The following is a 26,715-nucleotide window of genomic DNA, read 5'->3' on the forward strand; positions in this document are numbered from 1 at the left end:
AGTGACAATAAAAACTATCTAATCTTATGTAGATTCCTGTTTGAAATGAGCATGTGAGGGTCATCCTTAGAACAGATGAAAATCTATTTTTTTACATTAATACCTACAACAAAAAGTCCATAATAGTAACAATAAAATAAGTTCAGATGTCCTGTCCTAGTCCACTGGGTGATCCACTGATATACAAGTTGGTTGTGTATGAGTCTTTGAAAATACTTTGAAAAAGCACCATTTTGTCTCACTGATAACTGAGCATGTATTTTAAAATTCCACAGAACTTAGCGAGTTGTTGTTGTTGTAACTGAGAACCAGACATGACACCATTCATCATGATTTATTGTTTTATAATGTGCACCTGTGGTTATGAATGTGCAGTTGCTCATGTGACGATGAGCACATTTGTTGAACTACTGAAGTCCTTACAATCAGAAGCTGTACAAGTTATTTAGCTTTAGGTAAAACCCCCTTTAAAAAAAAAAAACTGGCTTATGTGGTTTTTCTTTATTTTTATTAATTAAAAGTCACTTCATGACTTAAAGTAATGATGGATGTCGTTTCTCTTTACTTAACTGAGCAGTTCTTGACATAATATGGATTACTACAGTTGTGGAAGAGGGCTATTTACTGTATTTTTATTATTTACTATTTACTGTTTGATCTCAAACACATTAAGAAGGCAAGAAATTCCACTAATTAACTTTTGACGAGGCACCTGTTAATTGAAAAGCATTCCAGGTGACTACCTCATGAAGCTGGTTAAGATAATGCCAATAGTGTACAAAGAGTCATCAAGGTAAACGCTGGCTACTTTGAAGAATCTAAAATATGAAGCATGTTTTGTTTTTTTAACACTTTTTTGTTTAGCACATGATTCCAGATATGTTCCATATGTTATTTCATAGTTTTGATGTCTTCAGTATTGTTCTACAATGTAGAAAAATTGTCAAAAGACAAAAAAGCCTGTGAAAGAGTAGGTGTGTCCAAACTTTTGACTAGTACTATACATTGCTTGGAATCAAATGCAGTCATGCAGCTTCCTTCCAAAAGTATTTTTTCATCATAATTGTGCCATGTCACCATTGTGTCTGCCCTCAAGAAGGTCATGGTTGAAGGCTATGTTTGCCACGCTGACATGTTAAAATGTTCCACTGGTGTTGGCCTTCTATTTTCTCAAACCTCTCTTGCTCCTGGGTCCTTTGGTACTAAAAGAACAGACAGATGTAGCAAGAAGAAAATATAATACATTTTTTAAGAGCATTGTCCAAACTCTAGATCAGGCCTTTAAAAAAATGCTAGTAAAGAAGAACTGGGTTTCTTCATTGTGCGATCAAAGATACTATAATCTATCATCTTTAATGACATTAAATTTCCCGCTAATAAACTGTGCAATACAGATAAGATAAGCCTTTACTGTCATTGCAACACGTACAATGAAATTGTGCTCCTATTAGTGCATATTAAGAATATTAGAAAAACACAACACACATAATCTCCCATTTAAAAAACAAAACAAAAAAACAAACATGAATATGAATGCTGTTTTTGAAGAATGGTTTGATGTACAGCACACCCTGCAATATGTTTTGTCCAAGTTTGTATTTTGTACATCTTTTGGAGAAAAACTATGTATATGAAATACAATATATCAAATGAAAAAGTGTAATTAAAAAAAGAAAAGAAAAATACAGTTTTGTAGTGTTTAACATTATTAAACAGAATGTTTATTATTTATATAAATATGGTGATGATGATAGAAAATTGGGCCCACTGACTGGTCAAGAGATTCTGACTATTTCTCAATAATCACCTTAAGCGACTCGGCAAAATGGCGACCAATCACTTTGTCACCGTAAGTGAGGAAGAATTACAAATGATGAAAGAAAATGCTGTTCCTAAAAGCACGAAAGACGCTTCAAAGTTTGGTCTAAAACTATTCAAAGGTAAGGTGGTTTATTTTATCATTTGCAAAACAAAGGATTTTATGTGAGTTGGCAGAGATAAGTGATACAACTCTGCACTGCACCTTTACTACATTTGCATGCTATTTCTGAAGTTTGAAATAAATTATTTTTTAAAATACTGTTTTTAATTTTTTTTTTAAATAATCACCTGTGTTATGACTCTTCATATAAAGATGCTTTAGACATGGTCAATCTACAGACACTTGAACACTGATGGTCATGCCATTCCTTGTTCTTGGTTTATCAAGCCTTAGTCTCTACCTGTGGTCCGTACTACATAAAGAAACTTTTTCAAATACAACAAAGCCATTATAATTTAAGAGGGGGTAACCTCAGACTAGCACAACCAACATTGAACAGCAAATGGCCTCGCAGATCATTTACCTATCTGGTGACTCATATGTGGAACAATCTCTCTACAGAACTGAGACATCTGGATTCCTTAAGCAAGTTTGAAAGCACCATAAAGAAAACTAATCTTACTAGTGGCACATTGTGCAAATGTAATATTTGTAATCAATAGAGTTAAACTGCATTTAGTTATATTTTCGACTGAACAGCTTTTAAATGTTTTAATTTTTTAAATTTACTATTAGGGCGGCACAGTGGTGTAGTGGTTAGTGCTGTCGCCTCACAGCAAGAAGGTCCGGGTTCGAGCCCCGTGGCCAACGAGGGTCTTTCTGTGCGGAGTTTGCATGTTCTCCCCGTGTCCTCGTGGGTTTCCTCCGGGTGCTCCGGTTTCCCCCACAGTCCAAAGACATGCAGGTTAGGTTAACTGGTGACTCTAAAGGTAGGTGTGAATCCCAGCTGGCTACGGGCGAAAGGCGGGGTACACCCTGGACAAGTCACCAGGTCATCACAGGGCTGACACATAGACAACCATTCACACTCACATTCACACCTACGGTCAATTTAGAGTCACCAGTTAACCTAACCTGCATGTCTTTGGACTGTGGGGGAAACCGGAGCACCCGGAGGAAACCCACGAGGACACGGGGAGAACATGCAAACTCTGCACAGAAAGACCCTCGTTGGCCACGGGGCTCGAACCCGGACCCTCTTGCTGTGAGGCGACAGCGCTAACCACTACACCACTGTGCCGCCCTAATAGTAAATTTAAAAAATTAAAACATTTAAAAGCTGTTCAGTCAAAAATATAACTAAATGCAGTTTAACTCTATTGATTACAAATATTACATTTGCACAATGTGCCACTAGTAAGATTAGTTTTCTTTATGGTGCTTTCAAACTTGCTTAAGGAATCCAGATGTCTCAGTTCTGTAGAGAGATTGTTCCACATATGAGTCACCAGATAGGTAAATGATCTGCGAGGCCATTTGCTGTTCATTGTTGGTTGTGCTAGTCTGAGGTTACCCCCTCTTAAATTATAATGGCTTTGTTGTATTTGAAAAAGTTTCTTTATGTAGCTCCAGCTTGCCTGTGACCCTGTAGAACAGGATAAAGCGGCTAGAGATAATGAGATGAGATTTTTTATTAGTTTGAATGTATTTTTTACGAGTCTTTGACTCATTGGACATCCATCCATTATCTGTAGCCGCTTATCCTGTTCTACAGGGTCACAGGCAAGCTGGAGCCTATCCCAGCTGACTATGGGTGAGAGACGAGGTACACCCTGGACAAGTCGCCAGGTCATCACAGGGCTGACACATAGACACAAACAACCATTCACACTCACATTCACACCTACAGTCAATTTAGAGTCACCAGTTAACCTAACCTGCATGTCTTTGGACTGTGGGGGAAACCGGAGCACCCGGAGGAAAGCCACGCGGACATGAGGAGAACATGCAAACTCCACACAGAAAGGCCCTCGCCGGCCTTCTTGCTGTGAGGCGACAGTGCTAACCACTACACCACCGTGCTGCCCTCACTGGACATATCAGTGATAAATAAAGCCATGATTGATTGATTGATTGATTGATTGATTGATTGATTGATTGATTGACTATGTATTGAGACATAAACAATTATCCACCTCAGGGTCAGTGAATATCAGTGAATAATAACCTCGACTTTGTCTCAGTTATTATTCACAAATATTTACCTTCTGCGAATGATTGTTAAATAATTGTATTTATTTATTTATTTAAAATAATTACCTGATGGTGTGTCAGTAATTTCTGGCACACCATCCAGATGAAAGACTGTCAAAGGCTTCACTTCTGAGCTCTTGTCTTATATCTATTAAAGTAAATAAATAAAGAAAGGTTCCTACACCACACCCTTAAGCTTTCATTATCCACTCATGTGATGATAGCTGCTGTCTCTCTCTTGTTCATTCTCTTTCTCTCTCGCTTTCACTCTCTCTCTCTCCCTCACACACACACCCACTCGTCATCTGCCCTGTATCAGCTTGCCTACAAGAGACTTTAAGTTCTCTGGCATTTCTGATATATGTGTGACACATTTCTGGGAGAGGAAAAAAAAACAGTGAGAGAGATCATTTGAACCATGGGAGTGGGGTAAAGAAACATTTTAATCCTCTGAAATAGGAGATAGGATTTGTACCAAGGTCATCCAAAATGGAGCATAATATGAGCATTTTTTTTAGCAGCTCCTTCCAAATAAAGTATTAGGTGAGGGAAGAAAAGAGCTGGACTTTTATTGCAAATTTGAATCTCATTCCACACATTACCTGATAAATTAGTGTTGGCTTGCAAGCTGACACAGAGCTGATGAGTTGAGTGCATTTGGCGCATAAACAAAACAAAAAAAAAAGTTTTTTTTTTTTAAATGGGCAGTCTTCATGATGGTATCACATAGCATGATGCCTTCATGAGTCAAGACATGTTTGTTTGTTTTTTTAAATACCCATCTGTGAGTTGACTCATGCACATTACTACCTTTGTGTTAGGGACACTGACTGGGTGTCCAGCTGATTTAGAGGACTTGATGTTTTGAATGCCAGTTCTGTGGTTTATTTTGTACAACTGTGTTGTATAATTATACCGCCTGACTTCACACATGGCTTAGTGTGGCTTCTCAGCTGTCCTTCCTCCCTGTCTTTCCCTTTCAATTGTATCCCCCCAGGTTGAATGTCTCTCTGTGTGTTTCTTTTTTGAGACATCTTTATTTAACAAAGTGCTTTTGTATAGTTAGTCCCAATGGGCCTAGTTCAGAGGTCGTGGTATAATGAACACCACCTGCTACTTCAAACAGAATGTTCAGGAACATGGCAAACATGACGAGACAGAAGAAGAGCCTCAACTCTTCCAGGGTCTTAATTGTAACTGTCACTTTATTGAAGGAAACCCATTTGTGTTTGGCTTCTGCTGGAAATTAATGCACTACTTTATTTGGATACTGAAAAATATGGACTATTTGGAGTTACGAGACCTTTTTGGTTGATTAAAGATTGATGCAAACACTATGTATCACAAGTACTCACTTTTTCTGATGATCACTGACCCTGTTTCTCAGAACAGTGACCTACAGGTAGAATCAGAGACATGACACAGAAACACAGATATGACACAGTTATGTCTCTACACAAAGTAGATATGTTTCTTTTAATATGTTTGTAGGAAGCAATTCAGGGACCTAGGTAGTCCTGCCAAGTCTGGCTGATGTATAAATTCCACAGCTGGTGTAATTTATGGTTTAGTAGCTGTGTCAACAGACAGTCATGTGAAAGTTAGCAAAGTAGGTTACAAATTGTAATGCCAAATAAAATATCCAGCACAAATTATATATGATAGACATAAATTAATAATTTATAAATTTTATTTCAAGCACATTTTTAGTTAGCGGGACTGCAGCTTATCACCGCTCCCACCCGCGCTGCATATGTGCACTCCCGCTCCCGCCCGCGCGCGCATATGTGCACTTCCAGTCCCGCCCGCGCCCGCAATGAGCTTTCAAAATTTGCCCCGCGCCGCACTGCTTTGCGGCGGGTCCCGCGAGTCCTGCGGGACTCCCGCGGGAGTGCAGGGCTCTAGTTACAATCGCTGCCTTACATGGCAAACAACTTTGTTGAGTGCCTTTGCATGCCTTTTACAGAGATATATTAGATATACTTTCAATAAATTACCTCATATTTCTGATGTATGTGTTTGTATTGCAGTTCAAATTTCTCTGCCTCGAGTTGGTACATCCACTTCCAAAGTTCGTTGGCTTTCTCTCTACATGATGTGAGACATGATAAACAGGATGAACTAGTCTCTGAAATAACACTGTAGTTCAGTCGTCTGCGGCATTACAGCATTTATAGATACTGGATTTTTTAAGACGCACTATCTGCATAATTGTGAATTATTTATGTTGAAGCACATTGGACATTTGCAGTATGTATCTTTTCTGGCAGTCCTGTACCTGAGGTTCTCAGCATTTAGGTCTTCAACATTGAGCTCTTTACGTCGCTCATTAAGAATCTTTTTCTTCTTCTCTCTCTCGGTTTGTTTCCTCGGTGCTCCCCGCTTATCTGTCTATTAACAAAGCAAGAAAAGAATCAAGATAATCCAGGTTAAAGTCACTTAGTTGTACCCAAGAATGAGACAATTGAGGAACATTACCTTCTGTATGTATCCAGTGAACTGTAAAGTTGTCAGAACCTTCTTTTTCTTGGCATCCTCATCAGCTTTTTTCTTTGCTTCTTCCTCCTCTTTCCGTGCCTTTTCTTCCTGAAGAATACACAGTTTATTAGTTTTCTGTGGATAAATCCTTGAGTATTTAACTGATCTAAAGTTATGACTCACCGCCAACTTGTTCTGACGCTCTCTGTCTTTTTCTGCACGGATTCTCTGCTGCTCTGCTCTTTCTGTCCGCCGGTTTTCCTTATTTTCAGAATAAAATACAAGTGTCAATCAACATGAAAACATTTTGGCCACAATATAATAAAGCCATTTAATGGTTAGTGACTAAATAATTAATGATAATGATCCATTTGTTCATATTCAGTAATTGCTTTATCCTGGTCAGGGTCACAGTGAATCCATAGCTGATCCCAGGATCACTGGGTGTGATGCAGGAACACAACCTGGATGGGGTGCCAGTCCATCAAAAGGCACCATACATATATATTTGAATACTCTGTTACACCTGGGGCAATTAAGCATAGCTAATCCACCTACTGGTATTATTTAAGGAGGTGGGAAGAAATCAGAGAACCTGAAGGAAACTCATGTGGACAAAGGGAGAAAATCCGAAATGCCACACCTTGTTGAAAACTTGCTGAAGCAACCTTTTTAACTATTGTAGTTTATGATATATATATATATATATATATATATACTGTATGTATATATATATATATATATATATATATATATATATATATATATATATATATATATATATTTCATACAGTGGTGCTTGAAAGTTTGTGAACCCTTTAGAATTTTCTATATTTCTGCATAAATATGGCCTAAAACATCATCAGATTTTCACAAAAATCCTAAAAGTAGATAAAGAGAACCCAGTTAAACAAATGAGAGAAAAATATTATACTTGGTCATTTATTTATTGAGGAAAATGATCCAACATTACATATCTGTGAGTGGCAAAAGTATGTGACTCTCTAGGATTAGCAGTTAATTTAAAAGTGAAATTAGAGTCAGGTGTTTTCAATCAATGGGATGACAATCAGGTGTGAGTGGGCACCCTGTTTTATTTAAAGAACAGGGATCTATCAAAGTCTGATCTTCACAACACATGTTTGTGGAAGTGTATCATGGTACGAACAAAGGAGATTTCTGAGGACCTCAAAAAAGCATTGTTGATGCTCATCAGACTGGAAAAGGTTACAAAACCATCTCTAAAGAGTTTGGACTCCACCAATCCACAGTCAGACAGATTGTGTACAAATGAAGGAAATTCAAGACCATTGTTACCCTCCCCAGGAGTAGTCGACCAACAAAGATCACTCCAAGAGCAAGGCGTGTAATTGTTGGCAAGGTCACAAAGGACCCCAGGGTAACTTCTAAGCAACTGAAGGCCTCTCTCACATTGGCTAATGTTAATGTTCATGAGTCCAGCATCAGGAGAACACTGAACAACAATGGTGTGCATGGCAGGGTTGCAAAGAGAAAGCCACTGCTCTCCAAAAAGAACATTGCTGCTCATCTGCAGTTTGCTAAAGATCACGTGGACAAGCCAGAAGGCTATTGGAAAAATGTTTTGTGGACGGATGAGACCAAAATAGAACTTTGGCAGCATGGTGGTGTAAGTAGTTAGCATGGTCGCCTCACAGCAAGAAGGTTCTAGGTTTGAGCCCAGTGGCTGGCGGGGGCCTTTCCGTGTGGAGTTTGCATGTTCTTCCCGTGTCTCCATGGGTTTCCTCCAGGTGCTCTGGTTTCCCCCACAGTTCAAAGACATGTGGGTAGGTTAATATGGGATGGCCTTGGGCTGAGGTGCCCTTGAGCGAGGCACCTAACCCCCTACTGCTCCCCGGGTGCTGTTAGCATGGCTGCCCACTGCTCTGGGTATGTGTGTGCTCATTGCTCATGTGTATGTGCATGTGTGTGTTCACTGCTTCAGATGGCTTAAATGCAGAGAGGAATTTCACAAGTGTGTGATGAATAAAATTGTTGTTGTTCTTCTTTTTGGTTTAAAGGAAAAGGCAACTTTTGTACAAAACCAGGTGTGTAATAGGAGAAAAACATATACGTAATCAATTCCATTCATTATTTCCATTATATATCTCATCTCATTATCTCTAGCTGCTTTATCCTGTTCTACAGGGTCGCAGGCAAGCTGGAGCCTATCCCAGCTGACTACGGGCGAAAGGCGGGGTACACCCTGGACAAGTCGCCAGGTCATCACAGGCCTGACACATAGACACAGACAACCATTCACACTCACATTCACACCTACGGTCAATTTAGAGTCACCAGTTAACCTAACCTGCATGTCTTTGGACTGTGGGGGAAACCGGAGCACCCGGAGGAAACCCACGCGGACACGGGGAGAACATGCAAACTCCGCACAAAAAGGCCCTCGCCGGCCACGGGGCTCGAACCCAGACCTTCTTGCTGTGAGGCGACAGCGCTAACCACTACACCACTGTACCGCCCTCATTATATATCGAACATGAAAAAATATTTTTAACTTTGAAATCATGAATTGACACAGAGGAGTCAAAGTTGGAGGAGTCAGCCATTTTGAGATTGTGGGCAACTATAAACCAATCAGAATCTTTCGTTAATGCACCTCCCTCTGATCTGTGACGTCACTGGGCCCATGAAAACAGTGTTTACAAGCAGATCACTGTGATTAGGAGTCCCGGCGGGTGGCTTGTATTCGATTCGTTTATATCCCGACCTTGTCAGCTGTCAGATTTATGTTCATGGATCCGGTAAGCTGGTAAATAATATATATATATTTTTCTTTACCAAATTCTAACAGAAAACGAGAGCGCCCGAAAGGGAAAACCGAGCCGAGCCACTTCACGGATGCGCAGTAGGCTTGGTAGGACAAATCCAAATAGGAGTCATTCAGGATTCAGCCATGTTTTTGCTCCGTGTTTTTACTCAACCAAAGTTATACAGTATTATGAGCTTTAAGTTGCATAAATAAAACCATTTGGTGAAACTTTGAAGAAGCGATTGTACTGGTTTTTTACCTTATTACCATGAAGCACTGAAGAGTTCTTTTCAGTGGTGGGCCGCATGACGTCACACAGTAGATCAATATGGCGGAACGCATCTTCGCTGAGCTCAGCGCCAGCCCATATTATTAAAAGTTAAAAGATACTGTTATGCGGTCTGTTCTTTCTCTATAAATTCCATGATCGATTACTTTATATATTTATCTATCTATTTGTGGTGATTTTGTACAAAAGTTGCCTTTTCCTTTAAATGAGAAGCGTTATGTTTGGAGAAAGAAAAACACTGCATTCCAGCATAAGAACCTTATCCCATCTGTGAAACATTGTGGTGGTAGTATCATGGTTTGGGCCTGTTTTCCTGCATCTGGGCCAGGACAGCTTGCTATCATTGAATTCTGAATTATACCAGAACAATGAATTCTGAATTATACCAGCAAAATCTAAAGGAAAATGTCAGGACATCTGTCCATGAATCTCAAGAGAAGGTGGGTCATGCAGCAAGACAATGACCCTAAGCACACAAGTCGTTCTACCAAAGAAGAATAAAGTTAATGTTTTGGAATGGCCAAGTCAAAGTCCTGACCTTAATCCAATCGAAGTGTTGTGGAAGGACCTGAAGTGAGCAGTTCATGTGAGGAAACCCACCAACATCCCAGAGTTGAAGCTGTTCTGTATGGAGGAATGGGCTAAAATTCCTCCAAGCTGGTGTGCAGGACTGATCAACAGTTACTGGAAATGTTTAGTTGCAGTTATTGCTGCACAAGGGGGTCACACCAGATACTGAAAGCAAAGGTTCACATACTTTTGCCACTCACAGGTATGTAATATTGGATCATTTTCCTCAATAAATAAATGACCAAGTATAATATTTTTGTCTAATTTGTTTCACTGGGTTCTCTTTATCTACTTTTAGGACTTGTGTGAAAATTTGATGATGTTTTAGGTCATATTTATGCAAAAATATAAAAAATTCTAAAAGGTTCACAAACTTTCAAGCACCACTGTACATGCATGTTTCAAAAGCAGTTTTAAAGTCACTGGATTCTGGTTACCCTATGAACTTTAAGGTTCATAAAAATGCCAAAACCTATATTCAAAATAATCACTTCTCAAATGACTGATTACCAACTGCTTTCAGTGCAAAGACAGCTACGTTGGAGTATTTTGGTGTCAGGGACATGGTAGGAGGTGGATGTCAAGTCAAGTTTATTTTTATAGCACTTTTAACAATAGACATTGTGGTAAAGCAGCTTTACAGAATTTTAAAGACTTTAAACATGAGCTAATTTTATCCCTATTCTATCCCCAATGAGCAAGCCTGTGGTGACAGTGGCAAGGAAAAACTCCCTCAGATGACATGAGGAAGAAACCTCGAGAGGAACCAGACTCAAAAGGGAACCCACCCTCTTTTGGGTAATAACAGACAGCATGATTAGAACAGTTTTAACATGAAGTCTGTTTCGTTAATGTTTTAACTCTTCATTGATGGAAACTTGAGTGCAAAACTGTTCATGACAACTGCAGTCCTAAAGTTAGCAAGTCAACTGTAGTCCTCAGCCATAAAAGCATTACTGTAAGTGTCCAGAGCATCTTCCAAGTGTAACTTTCAACTGTCCATATGGGGCCATCTTCCACAGGAGCGATGTGATGAGACTCCAGCCAGACATAGGGCATCAGGATGCATCAGACAGGTCCAAAGAGCAGACGAGGTCAGCATCTCAATCTCAGGATTGACATGTAACTCAGAGGGACAGACAGAGTGGGGGAGAGGGGAGAAAAAGAGAAAGAGAGAAAACACAGGTTGTTAGATATGCCCAATGTACCTGATGAGTAGGAACAGTATACATTTTGCACTGAGTGCAAGCAGGGACTCTGGCAAAGCTAACTATGACAGCATAACTAAAAGGGGAGAGCCAGAAGGTAACATAGACATGAGGGCACCGCAGGACATAAAGCAGCCAGCCACTACACCATCAACAAACTTGAGTGAGCAAGTGAGTGGGGGACTGACAGCATCCATACATCCCAGTTTACCAAAACACTCTATGTCTGAGGACCTTCCAGATCTACTCCTTTACCTCAAACACTATTAACAAAAGGCTTGACTAAACAGATATGTTTTCAGCCTAGACTTAAACGCTGAAACTGTGTCTGATTCCCAAACAGTACTTGGAAGGCTGTTCCATAACTGTGGGGCTTTGTAAGAAAAGGCTCTGCCCCTGATGTAGCCTTCACTATATGAGATACCAGCAGATAGTCTGCACCTTTTGATCTAAGTAGACATGGCGGGTCATAAAGGACCAGAAGTTTGGTCAGGTACTGTGGTGCGAGACCATTCAGTGCTTTAAAGGTCAATAGTAGTACTTTATAAGCAATACGAAATTTGATTGGGAGCCAATGCAGTGCAGATATGACAGGGGTGATGTGGTCATATTTTCTAGTTCTAGTAAGGACCCTTGCTGCTGCATTTTGAACTAACTGGAGCTTGTTTATGCACTTATTGGAACATCCAGACAGTAAGGCATTACAATAATCCAACCTGGAGGTAACAAAAGCATGAACTAGTTTTTCTGCATCATGTAGTGACATTAAATTTCTTATCTTAGCAATATCTCTGAGATGAAAGAAAGCTATCTGGGTAATGTTATCAATATGAGCTTCAAATGAAAGACTGGGGTCAATAATCACCCCAAGGTCTTTTACTGCTGCACATGAAGAAACAGAAAGGCCATCCAGAGTGATTGTGTAATCGGAAAACCTACTTCTAGCTGCATGTGGTCCTAGTACAAGTACTTCTGTCTTGTCAGCGTTAAGCAGAAAGAAGTTAATAAGCATCCAGTGTCTAATGTCCTTTACACATTCCTCAATGCTATTAAGCTGGTGTCGCTCATCTGGTTTTGCAGAAACATACAACTGTGTGTCATCAGCATAACAGTGGAAACTAATACCATGTTTACGAATAATATCACCCAGAGGTAACATATATAAAGAAAAAAAGCAGTGGACCTAAGACAGAACCATGTATAACACCAAGCTTTACCTCAGTATGTCTAGAAAAATCACAATTTACATCAACATACTGATCGCGATCAGTAAATAAGAGCTGAGCCAGGAGAGAGCCATTCCCTTAACTCCCACAACATTTTCTAGTCTATCCAAAAGAATGGAATTATCAGTGGTATCAAATGCTGCACTAAGGTCAAGCAACACAAGCAGTGAGACACAGCCCTGATCAGATGCCAACAATAGGTCATTTATTACTTTAACCAGTGCTGTCTCAGTGCTATGATGAGGTCTAAATCCTGACTGATACATTTCATAGATGTTACTTCTATGTAAATATGAGCAAAACTGCTGTGCCACAGCTTTTCCTAGGATCTTGGAGATAAAGGGGAGGTTTGATATTTGATATTGGTGGATAATTGGACAGCTGACAGGGATCAAGGTTAGTTTTTTTAATCAGGGGTTTGATAACTGCAAGTTTAAAGGATTTGGGTACATAGACAATCCTAAGAGAAGACTTTATTATTTTTAGAAGTAGTTCAATTACTTCAGGTATTATCTGTTTGAATAGCGGTGTAGGTAAGGGATCTAGTATACAAGTTGAGGATTTTGATGCGGAGATTAATGAAAGTAGTTTGATTTCTCTAAGGGGAGTAAAACATTCTAATTGCTGATCTGATACAGTTATATTGTTAACTACAGGGTTACTTAAATTGTCACTTAAGTTGTCTGACCTTAAATTAGTAGTTTGAATTTTCTGTCAGATATTTTCAATTTTGTCATTGAAAAAATTCATGAAGTCATTGTTACTACATACTGCAGGTGTGCATAGTCTATAGTGGGCTCTGGATTGTCAGAAGTTAACTAGACCTGTTCTGAAACTATGCTGCAAGAAATGAGAGCAGCACCTTCCTGAGTGGGATGGATACCACCCTGCCCTAACAGGCCAGCAGTGCCCTCAAAATTAGTCCAATTATCTATAAAGCCCACACTGTTTTCAGAGCACCACCTGGACAACCAGTAGTTCAGTGACCATAATATGCTGTAAGCTATATTGCCACACCACGTTAAGATGGGGCCAGAGCGTACTACAGCAGCGGACATCGCCTTCACTAATTTAAACACCTCTACAAAGTTACTCTTAGTAACCTCAGACTGACAAAGGCATATATCATTAGCTCCTATGTGGATAACTATTTTTGAGAACCTGTGCTTGCCTAGGACCCTAAGATTACCTGCTATGTCCAGTGCCCTTGCTCCAGGTATAGACCCTTTTCAGTCACGTGACCTTCGTAAACGCGACCACCATTTTGGACATGTAGCGGACTTCGGCTCGAATTGGTTTGAATGCGAGGAAGGCGACAAACGGAGAACATACAAGAAAAAGGAGCGAGATGCAGAAAACACCTTCGCTATCCAGCGACGTAGGGCATTTACAGGGCGAGCAGAGGGAGAAATAACAACAGTAACGACACATTAGCAACGCCGTACAGAAATAACGGTTTATGGCACAGACCCTTTCGGTTCTCGCTCATCTAGCTGCTACAATGACTGCTTAGACTGCAACAATAATACCTAACACACATTTAAGTATCCGTCGTAAAGACGTGAAACTCGTCGAGTGACGAGTGTGTTCATTGATAAGCTAACACAATCTAAAAGTAGACATACCATCACACTGCCCTGGCGCTGTGTACAGTTTACCTTCTATGGTTTGTGCACTCACTAGTTGCCATTACTTTCTCCAACCGTTGTTAGAGATTACAGGGAACGGCCTGGATTTAAGAGACAAATACATGTTCCTCTTGTTTTGAACACTTAGCCCATGTTTACATTAGACCGTATCAGCGGATCATCAGATTAACGTTTTTAAAAGCAATTAGTGTGCACACAGCAACACCAATACACGATTCGTCTGCACACAGCAACACCAATACACGATTCGTCTGCACACAGCAACACCAATACACGGATACGCTCGGCTCCGCAGGCATCCTGCGCTCCAAATCACTCCACCCTGAACAGCGAGTGCCCTCTGGAGGGTGCGCACTCCGGCCCTGCGCAGCTCACACAGCGCGCGAGTGAAGTGCACGAGCCACGATTCGGGACTGAGCCGCTGTGTGTGTGATCCCAGCGCAGATCACTTACCACTCGCAAGTGGAAGGATGGCAAGCCTAAAGACAATCGTTTTTTTTTTTTGTTACATAGTCAAGAGAGGTGTCGGATCACTGGATCCAGTGTAAATAGCTGCCGGAGCCAACGCCCGAGGTTCCGGAGCGCGCTCCGGCTTGCTCCCCCTCAAATTAAGCGCGGTTTGTAGGACACTGCCTCTGATCTGTCCTACAGTCTACCAACAGCAAAGGAACACAACGCTAGCTAATGTCGTTAGCTAATAGCTACTACAGAAGAACAAAGTTACAATGGGTTATTTTAGCCTATTTGGTTACACACTCGCCGCCACAGAATGTTAACAGCAATGTAATGCCTTTTCTGGCTAATTTTATTCGTCTTACCTCCAACAAAGTGGTCACTGCACAAGAGCTGGTATGCCGAGGGCTGCCAATCTGTTAATGGCCGCTATCCATCTTCTCCGTCGGGATCCGATAAAATGATAAACCTTGCCTTGTTTGTTGATGGTTACTACATCCAGGTGCACAACAATATAGTGGCATGATGGAAGTCTTGCTGAAAATAAACACTTTCTTTGCTGCCGTTCCTCAATGCTGGCTGTGGTAAACTACTGGTAGTACATGTCCAAAATGGCGGCCGCGTTTGTCGTGACGTCACGTGAAAAGGGTCCATACATCTGACTAAAGCTGTTGGTGCCTCTAAAGGCTGAGCTAATTTCACATGCCATATGATAGAGTTCCCTATAACCAGAGCTCTTTCAGGTTTCTCAGTGGGTGCATCACTGAGGAGGGCAAACCTGTTCGATACGTGAAGTGGAGAGGAGTGGTGCTCCTGTGGGTGAGCCTCAGTGGTAGCATTGGCTCTATGCTTATGCCTCCAAGTTGTCACCCATTCATCCCACTGTGAGGGCTCTAATGCCAGAGTTGGGGGATGACTAACTCCACCTAGGGCATCCAGACTTTCCCCTGCAGAAACTACACTGTTCTCATTCTCACTAGCCCTCTCTAAAGTCTGGATACGCACCTACAAAGCTGCAATCTTCTCCATCAGAGAGCTAACTAATCTGCACTTATCACAAATAAAGCTATCACTAGCGATGGAGGAAGAATGACTAAACATCCTGCACTCAGGACACTGAACAAGCTGAAGGTGTGCGATGATGAAAGGATTCACGTACCTTAATCGAGGCTCTGTTGATATTAAAGCAGATTCGATGTGGATGGCCTCCACTTGTGGTTTTTACACAATGTATGTATGGATGTATGTGCAGAAGAATGTTTAATAGCAATTGTGAAACACACACAGGCAAAACAATCCAAAATTGGCATGCAAACTCATAAACATGAAAACTAGCAAAAGGTTGGGCGAGGCACAAACAGCATATCATGGACAGCAAGAAAACAGGAATGAGTAACAGGCACAGGAATCAGAAAACTAGGAAAACAACATGGTAAATATAAGACTTGGTAATGCGCAACTGACGTGGCATAATACTTTGCACTGAGTGTGTCTAAACAGTCTTTACTTAGGTGCACATATTGCTCCTTAATCATGTGCAGGTGTGCGTCATTAACAGTGCGCATGTGGGAGTCCGCTCGGCACACACAATCCGGTGCCCACCTGAGAGTCCTTCAGGTGCGCGTGCCAAACGTCGCAGGACTGACATTTGGGAGTAATCTTGGTGAATTTTCTTTGTATACATTTGTATTGTTGCCAGAAAAAGAAAAGGATGAAATACAGTGTCTTGCAAAAGTATTTATCCCCCTTCATGTTTGTCTTGTTGCATTACAAGTTGGAATTAAAATGGATTTTTTGGGGGTTAGCACCATTTGATTTATGCAACATGCCTACCACTGTAAAGGTGAAAATTGTTGTTTTATTGTGACACAAACAAAAACAAGTATTGCCAGGCAAAACAAACCTCCCCTGGTAGCACTTATGATGAACATAAAGGAAGATATCATGAAAAAAATAGGTACCCTATGGGTACATGTGACTACTGCTTATAAATAAAATTGTTTTCTGATATCATGTCCATACAGTAAATATATATTACACTGTATATACACTCTATGAGGCAGTAACCACAAAAATTAAACATAATCCAAAAATGAACAATTTAAAAATCACAGAAGTAAAATATACCAAGTGTCTGTACTTTATATTATCCTATTCTTACCTCTTACAGTTTTTGAAACTGAAACTTCCAAACCAAGGCTGACATACACATGCTGTCGCCATGACCAGAATTCTTATTTCCCGGAAATGGCCCAGCATTAGAGCTCAGTGGAACGTACTTTCCTTCTGTAATAAGCATAAATATGTCTAAAAGCAATTTCTTTAGTCTAGTCCATTTATTTCAAATGGTAAACCAAATTGTATACACTAAGTGGCCATTTTAATCAGAACGTGTATGCACATGTGCAGCGTGCGATTGTTACACTCTTACATTCTTACAGCACTATGACATAGTGGCTAGCGCCTTGATATGAGGCAGTAACCACAACAAAATCAATTTTAACCTTTTTGTGACCTTGACTGGATGACCCTCAAAATGGTGGCAGTTCTATTTGAGACCAATGCCCATCTATCCTGAAAGATTCATGAAGATTGGTCCAGTCATTTTCCCATAATATCATTAACAAAAAACAAAGAAACAAAGAAGCCAGACTGAAAACAATACCTTGCCCCCTGGTGGACTCCATCCCGGGTGAAGTAATTAAGATGAAAAAACAGAAATCTGGAGTGTGCATAAGTATTCACCTCCCCAAAATCAATACTTTGTAGAGCCACCTTTTGCTGCAATTACAGTTGCAAGTCTCTTGGGGTATGTCTCTATTAGCTTAGCACATCTAGCCACTGGGAGTTTTGCCCATTCCTCAAGGCAAAACTGCTCCAACTCCTTCAAGTTAGATGGGTTGCATTGGTGTACAAAAATCTTCAAGTTATACCACAGATTCTCCATTGGATTGAGGTCTGGGCTTTGGTTAGGCCATTACAAGACATTTAAATGTTTCCCTTTAAACCACTCCAGTGTAGCTTTAGCAGTATGTTTAGGGTCATTGCCCTGCTGGAATGTGAACCTTCATCCAAGTTTCAAACCTCTGGCTGACTCAAACAGGTTTTCCTCCAGAATTGCCCTGTATTTAGTGCCATCCATCTGTCCTTCAGTCCTGACCAGCTTTCCTGTCCCTGCAGATGAAAAACATCCCCACAGCATGATGCTGCCACCACCATGCTTCACTGTAGGAATGGTGTTCTCAGGGTGTAGGGTTTGCACCACACATGGCGTTCCCCATGATGGCCAAAAAGATCAATTTTAGTCTCATTTGACCAGAGAATCTTCTTCCAGGTGTTTGAGGAGTCTGCCACATGCTGTTGGGCAAACTCCAACCATATTTTCTTAAGCAATGACTTTTTTTTTGGCCACTCTTCCATAAAGCCCCGCTCTGTGGAGTGTAGGGCTTAAAGTGGTCCTATGGACAGATACTCCCATCTCCACTGTGCATCTTTGCAGCTCCTTCAGTGTTATCTTTGGGGTCTTTGTTGCATCTCTGATTAATGCCCTCCTTGCCCGGTCTGTGAGTTTTGGTGGGCGGCCTTCTCCTGTCAGATTTGTAGTGGTGACATATTCTTTCCATTTTGCTATAATGGATTTAATGGTGCTCTGTGGGATATTCAAAGTTTGGGATATTTTTTTTATAACCCAACTCTGATCTATACTTCTCCACAACTTTGTCTCTGACCTGTTTGGAGGCTCCTTGGTTTTCATGTTGCTTGCTTAGTAGTGTTGCAAAGTCAGGGTCCTTCCAGAACAGGTTGATTTATACAGACATCATGTGACAGATCATGTGACACTTTGATTGTATACAGGTGGATCTTAATCAACTAATTATGTGACTTATGAAGTGAATTGGTTGGACCAGCTCTTATTTAGGGGTTTCATACGAAAGGGGGTGAAAACCTATGCACACTCCAGATTTCTGTTTTTTCATCTTAATTATTGTTTGTGTCACAATTAAAAAACAAAACAAAAAAACAATTTGTACCACCTTTAAAGTTGTAGGCATGTTGTGCAAATCAAATGGTGCTAGCCCCCCAAAATCCATTTTAATTCCAGCTTGTAATGCAACAAAACAGGACAAACACCAAGGGGGATGAATACTTTTGCAAGACACTGTAATTACTGCACCATCTTGTCACTTATGTTAAAGGTAATTTCTCTCAAAACTGTTGTAAACACCCCTTTAATTATTTTATTTTATTTTTGCTGTTGTTTCCTGGCAATGAACTACTTCTCTTTGTAACTCACCATTCTACTGGACAGGGCAATTAATTCCTCCTCTTCTTTTTTGCGGCTCTCGAAGTGTGCCTCAATTAGGGACTGGAGCTCTGTCAGATCCTTCTCCATGCGCTTACGGTGGATATCCTACACAACCAACACCAGATCATTTATTTCTTAGTTTTACAGTAGTATAGTATTTTTTAGGTGGTTTTTTTATTTTTTAGGTGTATTTTTGTTCTACACATTTATACATAGGAACTGAGAACTGGCAATCATATTGTGACTCAGAAGAATAGTGTTCGATCATGCTTCAACCTGTACTCACATCAAAGTCAACTTTCTCTCCATCAGGTATTTTGGGAGGGACCATGGGTGGCAGAAAAGCTCTGAAAATGAAGGAATAATAATAAACACTGATATTTTCCCTCCTAAAACATGTATGAAATTTGAATGTTTCTTTCCCATCGTCACTCACTTTGGCTTTGGTTTTGCCTCTTCTGTGCCAGTGATTATGAAGAACAAATATATAGAAAAGAAAGTCTCAAAACCAAAGTAACCATAAAAAAATCAACATATAAAATTCATATGCTTTCCTAACCTTCCTCTCCATGATCCATGGCCATACCTACAGAAAGAGAAAGGCTCTAGGTAAAGTTTTCTCATAAGCTATGTGAGGACAAGACCAAGACTGGCCCAACAGAGAGGTAATAAAATACTGTAAGAAGCTTTGATCAAGAAAAATGTGCTCACATGATCAGATTCAGGAGGAAGTGGCAGAGATCTTCATCATCAATAAAACAAATTTTTAATGTTCTGACTGACTGGGGGAAAGATTAGAGGCTGAAATGGTTTCTTACCACTGACTGTGCTGTCCTGAGCTGTTAGACACACACATAAATCAACATCTAGATAGATAGATAGATAGATAGATAGATAGATAGATAGATAGATAGATAGATAGATAGATAGAATTCTACTTTTTTTGCTATATTCTGAAGACATTTGGGTTTGTGATCAAAAGATGAATATGAGAAGATAGATCAGAATTTCGGGCGGCACGGTGGTGTAGTGGTTAGCGCTGTCGCCTCACAGCAAGAAGGTCCGGGTTCGAGCCCCGTGGCTGGCGAGGGCCTTTCTGTGTGGAGTTTGCATGTTCTCCCCGTATCCGTGTGGGTTTCCTCCGGGTGCTCCGGTTTCCCCCACAGTCCAAAGACATGCAGGTTAGGTTAACTGGTGGCTCTAAATTGACCGTAGGTGTGAATGTGAGTGTGAATGGTTGTCTGTGTCTATGTGTCAGCCCTGTGATGACCTGGCGACTTGTCCAGGGTGTACCCCGCCTTTTGCCCGTAGTCAGCTGGGATAGGCTCCAGCTTGCCTGCGACCCTGTAGAACAGGATAAAGCGACTACAGATAATGAGATGAGATCAGAATTTCAGTTTTCATTTCCTGACATTTACAACCCTGATTCCAAAACAGTTGGGACACTGTGTAAAACATAAATAAAAACAAAATGCAATGATTTGCAAATCCTTTTTGACCTATATTCAATTGAATATAATACAAAGACAAGATATTTAATGTTCAAATTGATAAACTTTATTTTTATTTATTTATTTGTTTGTTTGTTTGTTTGTTTGTTTGTTTAGTAAATATGCACTCATTCTGAATTTGATGCCTGCAACACTTTCCAAAAAAGCTGGGACAGGGGAAACAAAAGACTGGGAAAGTTGTGGAATGTTCAAAAACTTCTGTTTGGGACATTCTACAGGTAAACAGGTTAATCAGTAATTAGAGAGACTCAGTCATTCACCACTTGTCAAAAACTGCATGCGCAAATAGTCCAACAGTTTAAGAACGATGTTTCTCAATGTACAATTACAAGAAATTTAGGGATTTCAACATGTACAATCCGTAATATTGTCAAAAATTTCAGAGAATCCAGAGACATCTCTGCACATAAGGGGCAAGGCTGAAAACCAACACTGAATGGCCATGACCTTTGATCCCTGAGGCAGCACTGCATCAAAAGCAGGTATGATTTGTATAAAGGATATTACTACATGGGCTTGGGAACACTTCGGAAAACCATTATTGGCAAAAACAGTTCGTTGTTGCATCTACAAACGCAAAGCGAAAGCCATATCACCAACATCCAGAAATGTCACTGACTTCTCTTGGCCCAAGCTCATCTGAGATGAACTGACACAAAGTGGAAAAGTGTGCTGTGGTCTGATGAGTCCGCATTTCAAAATGTTTTTGGAAATGATGAACTGTGTGTCCTCCAGGCTAAAGAGGAAAAGGACCATCCAGACTGTTACCAGCACAAAGTTCAAAAGCCAGCATATGTGATGGTATGGGGGTGTGTCACTGTCCATGGCATGGATAACAAACATGTGTGTTAAGGCACTATTAATGCTGAAAGGTACATACAGGTTTTGGAGCAACATATGCTGTCATCTAGACAGCATCTTTTTCAGCGACAATGCCAAGGCACATTCTACATATGTTACAACATCATGGCTTCATAGTAAAAGAGTGTAAGTGCTAAACTGGCCTGCCTGCCTCCCAAAATATTACAATGAAAACCCTGGACTGTTGAGCAACTGAAGTTGTATATCAAGCAAGAATGGGAAAGAATTTAATGTTCAAAACTTCAACAATTAGTGTCTTCATTTCCTACATGCTTACTATGTTGTTAAAAGAAATGGTGATGTAACACAGTGGTAAACATGCCCCTGTTCCACCTTTTTTGGAATGTGTTGCAGGCATCAAATTTAGAATGAGTGTATATTTATAAAAAACAATAAAGTATAATAGTTTGAACATTAAGCATATTGTATCTGTATTGTGTTCAATTGAATATAGGTTGAAAAGGATTTGCAAATCATTGCATTCTGTATGTATTTACATTTTCACGGCATCCCAACTTTTTCGCAATCGGGTTTGTTCATCTAGATAGGTTAAACAACTTAGAACATGGCACCTTTAGTTTGAACATACAGTATCCATTTTTCAAGTGAACAAAAATATTGGAACATGTGACTGAGAGGTGTTTCTTGTTGCCCAGATGTGCATTGTTAGATTGACTGTTTAAACCAACATCAAGATCAGAGAGCTGTCTATGGGAGAAAAGCAAGCCATTCTGAAGCTGAGAAAAAGAAAGAAAATTTATCAGAGCTATTGCACAGCATTGGACATACGGTAGCCAGTATTGGAATGTCCAGAAAAAGAAAGAAACCACTGGTGCACTAACAACCAGACGCTGAACAGGTTGGCCAAGGAAAACAACAGAAATGATAAAAACATTGTGAGACCTGTGGAAAAAAACCCCAACAAAAACAACATTCAGTGACATCATCAACAACCTCCACAGGCCAGGGGAGAATTATCACAATCTACTGTTTGAAGAATTCTTCGAGAGCAATATTGAAGCCATGCCACAAGATGCAAACCACTCATCAGTAGTAAGAATCTGAAAGCCACGTTGGAATTTACAAAGAAATACAGAGATGAGCCACAAAAGTTCTGGTACCAAAATTAACCTCTACCAAAGTGATTGAAAAGCCAAAGTGTGGAGAAAGAAATAATCTGCTCATGAACCAAAACATACAAGCTCACTGGCCAAGCACGGTGGAGGTAGTGTTATGGTTTGGGCTTGCTTCTTGAATGGGCTTACAAATCTTTGTTGATCATGTACTTCATGATGGTAGCAGCAGAATGAATTCAGAAATCTACAGAAACAGTCTATCTACCAATTTACAGAGAAATGTATCCAGTGTAATTGAATGAAACTTCATCATGAAGTAAGACAATGACCCAAACACGCTGCCAACACAACAAAGGACTTCATCAGGAGAAAAAGTGGAAGGTTTTAGACTGGCGAAGTCAATCACCAGACCTTAATAACACTAAGCATGTATTTAACCTCCTGAAGAGAAGACCAAAGGGAGAAACCCCTTAAAACAAATAACAACAGAAAGAAGCTGCAGTACAAACCTGAAAATCATCACTAAAGAAGAATGTGACAGTTTGGTGATGTCACTGGCTTGATTGATTAAATGCCTTTATTGTCATTGCACAGCTGTACAACTTCAGTGCAACTTCTCAAGTGGTACATCCAATATAAAGTAAAAGTCTAATATAAAGTAAGTGTAATATATAATGTAAAAAACAGCACACATTTAAAATTAAAAAAGGCTAATATAAAATAAGATTAATAAAATTAGTGCTGTCAAAAATGTCGCGTTATTAACGCGTTAACTTGACTCAATTTTAACGGCGATAATTTTTTTATTGTGAGATTAACGCTCTGTGACATGATGCCACGCCCCGCACAGCCAGAGTCCTCTGCCCTCCCCCGAAGAGCCACGGTGCTCGGCTTAGGTTTTGTTTTCCCATCGGCGGCTCCAGCCCCACTTTGCAGTGGCTGTGACAAGATGTGTTATGCTCTGCAATAAAAAAAAAAAAAACATTGGTACAACCAGTGTTCGAACTATGCCGATATTTTCGGGGTGTCCCTTTTTTTTCACTTGGGGGGGTGCTTGCGCTTGTCTCAGAGCGCGGCTCTCCATTGCGCGCTCACTTCGGATATGCAAATGCTTCCCATTACACACGATTGCTATGTCAATAAACATCATTTTGCCAATATTTTAGAGACCCCCCAACATTTCCGAAATCATGTTTTCAAGGGATCTCATGTCTGTTTCAGGGGATCTCGGATCCCCCGAGTACCCCCGTAGTTCGAACGGTGAGCAAGCCCAATTCACTTTTTTATGCTGATAAGAGAATTACAATGGTTTTTCATGTGACAAAACTGTGCGATTAAATTGCGATTAATCGCGAGTTAACTATGACAGTCGCGACATTAATCGCAATTAAATATTTTAATCGCTTGACAGCACTAAATAAAATATAAAATATTATATATATATATATACACCATATATATATATATATATATATATATATATATATATATATACCGTGTATATATATATATATATATATATATACCATATATATATATATATATATATATATATCTCATCTCATCTCATTATCTCTAGCCGCTTTATCCTTCTACAGGGTCGCAGGCAAGCTGGAGCCTATCCCAGCTGACTACGGGCGAAAGGCGGGGTACACCCTGGACAAGTCGCCAGGTCATCACAGGGCTGACACATAGACAACCATTCACACGTATGGTCAATTTAGAGTCACCAGTTAACCTAACCTGCATGTCTTTGGACTGTGGGGGAAACTGGAGCACCCGGAGGAAACCCACGCAGACACGGGGAGAACATGCAAACTCCACACAGAAAGGCCCTCGCCGGCCCCGGGGCTCGAACCCAGGACCTTCTTGCTGTGAGGCGACAGCGCTAACCACTGCGCCGCCATATATATATATATATATATATATATATATATATATATATATATATAAAATCTCCTTCTCACCCCCGGCGGGGGGGTGGTATCCATGTCATCCTCAAGCTCGGGTCCTCTACCAGAGGCCTGGGAGTTTGAGGGTTCTGCGCAGTATCTTCGATGTTCCTAGGACTGCGCTCTTCTGGACTGAGGCTTCAGATGTTGTTCCTGGGATTTGCTGGAGCCACTCTCCCAGTTTGGGGGTTACTGCCCCAAGTGCCCCCACTACCACGGGGACCACGCAACCCTTGACCTTCCACATCCGTTCCAGCTGCTCTTTCAACCCTTGATACTTCTCAAGTTTCTCATGTTCCTTCTTCCTGATGTTGGCGTCAGCTGGGATCGCCACATCTATCACCACCACCCTCTTCTGCTCTTTGTCCACCATCACTATGTCCGGTTGGTTAGCCAGGATCTGTTTGTCAGTCTGGAAGCTGAAGTCCCACAGAATCTTGGCCCTGTTGTTCTCAGCCACCTTCTGTGGTATGGCCCATTGGGACTTGGGTATTTCTATTCCATACTGGTTGCAGATGTTCCTGTATACTATCCCAGCCACTTGGTTGTGCCTCTCCATGTACGCTGATCCAGCTAGCATCTTACACCCTGCTACTATGTGCTGGACTGTTTCAGGGGCTTCTTTGCACAGTCTGCATCTTGGGTCTGATCTACTCTGGTAGATCCTGGCCTCTATGGCTCTTGTGCTTATGGCCTGTTCTTGTGCTGCCATGATTAGTGCCTCTGTGCTGTCTGTCAGTCCTGCATTATCCAGCCACTGGTAGGATTTCTTGATATCAGCCACTTCCTCTATCTGACGGTGGTACATGCCATGTAGGGGTTTGTCTCTCCAGGTTGTCTGTTCCTCCTCCTCCTCTGCACTCTCATCAGGGTTCTGCTGCCTGAGACATTCACTTAGCAGTTCATCCTTTGGGGCCATCTTTCTGATGTATTCTCGGATTTTCGATGTTTCATCCTGGACCGTGGTCTTGACGCTCACTAGCCCTCGGCCTCCCTCTTTCCGCTTAGTGTATAGTCTCAGGGTGCTGGACTTGGGGTGGAACCCTCCATGCATGGTGAGGAGCTTTCTAGTCTTGATATCTGTGGCTTCTATCTCCTCCTTTGGCCAGTTTATGATACCAGCGGGGTATCTGATGACTGGTAGTGCGTACATGTTGATGGCTCGGACCTTGTTTTTACCATTCAGCTGACTTTTCAGGACCTGCCTTACTCTCTGGAGGTATTTGGCTGTGGTTGACTTCCTTGTGGCCTCTTCATGGTTTCCATTAGCCTGTGGGATGCCAAGGTACTTGTAGCTGTCTTGGATATCACCTATGTTGCCCTCTGTTAGGTCAATCCCTTCAGTCCGGATCATCTTGCCTCTCTTTGAGACCATCCGGCCACACTTGTCCAATCCGAATGACATCCCTATGTCATCGCTGTAGATCCGGGTGGTGTGGATCAGCGAGTCTATTTCTCACTCATTCCTGGCATACAGCTTGATGTCATCCATGTAGAGCAGGTGGCTGATTGTTGCCCCACTATGGAATCGGTACCCGTAGCCACTCTTCGTGATGATCTGACTGAGGGGGTTCAGGCCTATGCAGAACAGCAGTGGTGATAGCGCATCTCCTTGGTATATGCCGCACTTGATGTTGACTTGGGCAATGGGTTTTGAGTTGGCCTCTAGGGTTGTCTTCCACATTTCCATTGAGTTCTGTATGAAGGTCCTTAGGTTCCTGTTGATCTTATACAGTTCCAGACATTCCAGTATCCATGTGTGTGGCATTGAGTCGTAGGCTTTCTTGTAGTCAATCCAGGCAGTGCACAGGTTGGTCTGTCTCTTCTTACAGTCTCGGGAGACTGTTCTATTGGCCAGTAGCTGGTGCTTGGCTTCTCTGGTGTTACTGCCAATCCCTTTCTGTGCCTCGCTCATGTATTGAGCCACATGCTTACTCATTTTTGCCGCAATGATGCCTGACAGGGCCTTCCATGTTGTGCAGAGACAGGTAATTGGCCGGTAGTTGGATGGGATGGGTCCCTTCTGGGGGTCCTTCATGATTAGGACTGTCCTGCCTTGGGTTAGCCATTCTGGGTGGGTTCCATCCCTCAGCAGCTGGTTCATCTGTGCTGCTAGGCGTTCATGGAGTGCAGTTAGCTTCTTCAGCCAGTACATATGGATCATATCGGGGCCTGGTGCTGTCCAGCTCTTCATCTTTGACACTCTTTCTTGGACGTCTGCCATTGAGATGGTTACTGGTTCTTGTTCTGGGAGGTTGCTGTGGTCAGCTCTTAGGTCCACTAACCATTGGGCATCGGTGTTGTGTGATGCCTTTCTTTCCCATATGTCTTTC

At 41.2% G+C, this 26,715-nt stretch overlaps 1 protein-coding gene across 1 annotated transcript in view; it reads right to left on the reverse strand.

The window, feature by feature from the left end:
* Window positions 1–318: 318 nt before the first annotated feature.
* The window catches only part of tnnt2b (troponin T type 2b (cardiac)), a 46,381-nt gene continuing 19,984 nt past the window's right edge, over window positions 319–26,715 (reverse strand). The window contains exons 4-13 of the mRNA XM_060919334.1: window positions 19,542–19,568; window positions 19,419–19,440; window positions 19,269–19,329; window positions 18,971–19,087; window positions 6,677–6,754; window positions 6,494–6,601; window positions 6,294–6,406; window positions 6,013–6,103; window positions 5,371–5,411; window positions 319–1,202 (exon numbers count right to left, since the gene is read on the reverse strand). Coding sequence (XP_060775317.1) covers window positions 1,163–1,202; window positions 5,371–5,411; window positions 6,013–6,103; window positions 6,294–6,406; window positions 6,494–6,601; window positions 6,677–6,754; window positions 18,971–19,087; window positions 19,269–19,329; window positions 19,419–19,440; window positions 19,542–19,568 — 698 coding nt within the window. The 3' untranslated portion in view covers window positions 319–1,162. The remainder of the gene's footprint in view (window positions 1,203–5,370; window positions 5,412–6,012; window positions 6,104–6,293; window positions 6,407–6,493; window positions 6,602–6,676; window positions 6,755–18,970; window positions 19,088–19,268; window positions 19,330–19,418; window positions 19,441–19,541; window positions 19,569–26,715) is intronic.

This window comes from Neoarius graeffei, chromosome 4 (genome assembly GCF_027579695.1).
Source record: "Neoarius graeffei isolate fNeoGra1 chromosome 4, fNeoGra1.pri, whole genome shotgun sequence".
NCBI classification, from domain to species: domain Eukaryota; kingdom Metazoa; phylum Chordata; class Actinopteri; order Siluriformes; family Ariidae; genus Neoarius; species Neoarius graeffei.